A 3,119-nucleotide genomic window follows, 5' to 3' on the forward strand; every position below is an offset into this window, starting at 1 on the left:
AAGAGGAAAGTCTTAAGTCTAGTCTTAAATGTGGAGACGGTGTCTGCCTCCCGGACCGTAACAGGAAGATGATTCCACAGGAGAGGAGCCTGATAGCTGAAGGCTATGGCTCCTGATCTACTTTTGGAGACTTTAGGGACCACGAGTAACCCTGCATTCTCATAGTGTTTACACTTTATTTATTCAGACTGTTTCTATCATGTCATCTTACTACAAACATTAATGTCAACTGTGTCATCATTACATGACATCTATGATTGCTGATGGAGCATGTGAAGTGCAATTTCAAGTTCTCTGGCATATAATATTGATCTAATAGTTGCCAAACTTAGCTCAGCTAGTATTAGCTCGTTAGCATCTCATTATCTAGCAAAGAGTTGCCACGGAACACCATTCAGTTAACTTTTAGCCTAACATCAACAGGTGTTGGCAGAAAATACGATTTTTTTTAGCCTTTTTACTGAACCAACCAGAATCTGCTTTCTTCCTTTTCATCCAGTTCACCAGCGACTCTTTTTGGTGCTGGGCCTGCTGGCGTTTCATTTTTCAGCTGTGAAATCTGCACGTGTTTGTTTGTAGAATGCGAATTTGAAATGTACGCAGTGCACGCGACATATCAGGACCATAGACAGTCACAGATCACTGGCGCGTGTTCACACTAACGGTGATGCGCATGTATGTGTCGTTCCCTCACGAACTGCCGTGAACTGTACGGTGACGCGCACCTACAAAGTCAGTGGAGAGAGCGGCGCTGGGGAGAACCAATCACATGTTACCAAAATAACGGTAGAGCCAATCGATGAGCAATACGAGGTTAGAGGCGGGACATATGGTAGACACCAATGATTGTTAACCCTTTGTGTACCATTTTGAGCGGACGCCGACAGCCAGTGTTTATATTGGTAGGGACAATACAGAAGGGGCTGAATATTGGTAGGGACATGTCTCTACCGTCCCTACCCAACCCTACGCCTATGCCTACAGCCTCCTGAGCATCACTGGAGCGTGCAAAAGGAAAGCCATCAGCAGAGTCTCAGAAGCTGCAGAGAAGGCCTCAAGGTGGCTGTGGATCATTAGGGATAAGCAGTGGGCTGATGCTTCTTGGACACAGGCCGGTCATTGATCACTCCCAGTCGGGTCGCCTGGTGAGGGGTCTGAAGTTGAAAGACACGAAACCCTCTATGACCCCAGGTACTTGGGAATCCTGTGAGTATTCCAGTTTCTGAGTTTTGTGTCTCTGATGTTTCTAGATGCCACAGGGCTTAAAGAATATAATACTATAATATAATTGTGAAAAATGTGTATCATTGACCGTTTAAAGGGTTTCAGTTACCTCAATATTAGTCAGAAAGATTCACAATTGGGCTTGAGTGAGAGCCAAGAAGGTCCCCTTTAAAATTACACCATACACAATATTATTAAACACTGAAAAAAGTCCTGACCATGAGCCTAAACCAGGATATGCACCAGCGTCTGAAATGCAATTTAATTTAGGGGAGGTACACTTCATGAGCTGGTTACTGTGACACAGCTGCCACTCACCAAAATATCATCTACAGACATTTTCATCAATTATTACCCAGTTTTGCCTCCTTGAGTACTGACAGATGACATTTTGGGCTCTGTGTCTGCAGCTGTCCAACTGTAGAATCCAGTTAAGGTAGTTTAATAATAATAATGATAATGATACATTTTATTTGTAATGTTCTTTTCATTAAAAACAAATCTCAAAGTGCTACAGAGGGCAGTGCAGATATGCTGTGCTAAGAGTTAAAAACAGACAACATGATTAAAAGGTAAAAAGGTAAGTCTTTACGTTTAACCAGTGCAGAGCTGCAGCCGACCTGCAGAGGAGCACTCAGCTGTGGTGGGGTGTATTTCCTGGAGCTTCAGGTCATAGTCAGTGTTTCAGAGCGGAGCTTGGAAGACGTGTTTCAGTCAGGAACATCATGACTTCTTGCAGCCATGATGTTCCTGTCATCTCTCCTGACAGAATCAGGGGCTGTCCACACCAACGCAGGTATTTATATAACCGTGACTCTTTGCTCACGGTTTGGCCCTTCATCCACACTTAACTGTTGTTTTGGGCCCCTGTAACCGGAGTTATTTGTAACCGGAGTCCAGGGTGAACTTTTTGGAAAAGTCCGGTGTCAGCAGTCATGTGTGGACAGGATAACCACAGTTATTTTGTCTTGTCTCCATTGTATGACGTCACAGTGTGCGACGTAAACAGAAAACAGCTGTGTTATTACCCAATCCAGTGTGTGCGAGAGACGATTTGAGGATGGACCTAAACAAAATACTGCTGCTATTTAGCAGCATATCAGCAATTTGTGGATGTATCATACAACTAACGCTACTCAACCACATCCAGCAACAGAGGCACAAGAGTGCTATTACGGAGACTGTTCCTGCTGCATAATAGTATGCTTCTTGTTGTTTTTCCAGTAATGACGTTTTACTGCCTTCTGATTGGCTACAATGGCCTTACAGTTAGGAGTTATATCGCCACCTACTGCTTTGGCATGTGTATTACATTGCTTGATAGTGGAATTTGCGGTGTCATGTGGATGGAGGTATTTTCATTACACCGCTCATATGGACGCAGATTTTTTAAAAACTGGAGGCCAAAAAAGTTTGGTTTTAAAAATACCCGCGCTCGTGTGGACTAGGCCACAGAGTAACCAATATATTTCTGTTGTCATCACTTCCTGTTCTGTGTCTGTCGTCATCACTTCCTGTTCTGTGACGTGACGTGTGCAGAACGAGTCCTCTGATGGGACGCTGTCACATGTTGTTATGTTTCAGGACTAACTGTCATTCTACCACTGAAACTTTCCTCTGTGTGTGTGTGTGTGTGTGTGTGTGTGTGTGTGTGTGTGTGTGTGTGTGTGTGTGTGTATTTTCAGAGGAAGACGAAGGTCCATTATCAGGTCGCTGTGATCATTAATTATCTGGGTCACTGTATCTCTCTGGGAGCTCTGCTGCTGGCCTTCACTCTATTCATGAGACTCAGGTAACCTGTCTGTGTGTGTGTGTGTGTGTGTGTGTCTGTCTGTCTTTCTGTCTGTGTGTCTGTGTGTGTGTGTGTGTGTGTCTGTGTGTGTGTGTGTGTGTGT

General features: G+C 44.1%; 1 protein-coding gene across 3 annotated transcripts in view; it reads left to right on the forward strand.

Moving 5' to 3' along the window:
* crhr1 (corticotropin releasing hormone receptor 1) overlaps positions 1 to 3,119 on the forward strand; it is a 60,374-nt gene that overhangs the window by 44,425 nt on the left and 12,830 nt on the right. For all 3 annotated transcript variants that reach the window (XM_050069799.1, XM_050069800.1, XM_050069801.1), the window contains exon 6: positions 2,910 to 3,016. In XM_050069799.1, the coding sequence (XP_049925756.1) occupies positions 2,910 to 3,016 (107 nt within the window). The remainder of the gene's footprint in view (positions 1 to 2,909; positions 3,017 to 3,119) is intronic.

This window comes from Epinephelus moara, chromosome 18 (assembly GCF_006386435.1).
Source record: "Epinephelus moara isolate mb chromosome 18, YSFRI_EMoa_1.0, whole genome shotgun sequence".
NCBI classification, from domain to species: domain Eukaryota; kingdom Metazoa; phylum Chordata; class Actinopteri; order Perciformes; family Serranidae; genus Epinephelus; species Epinephelus moara.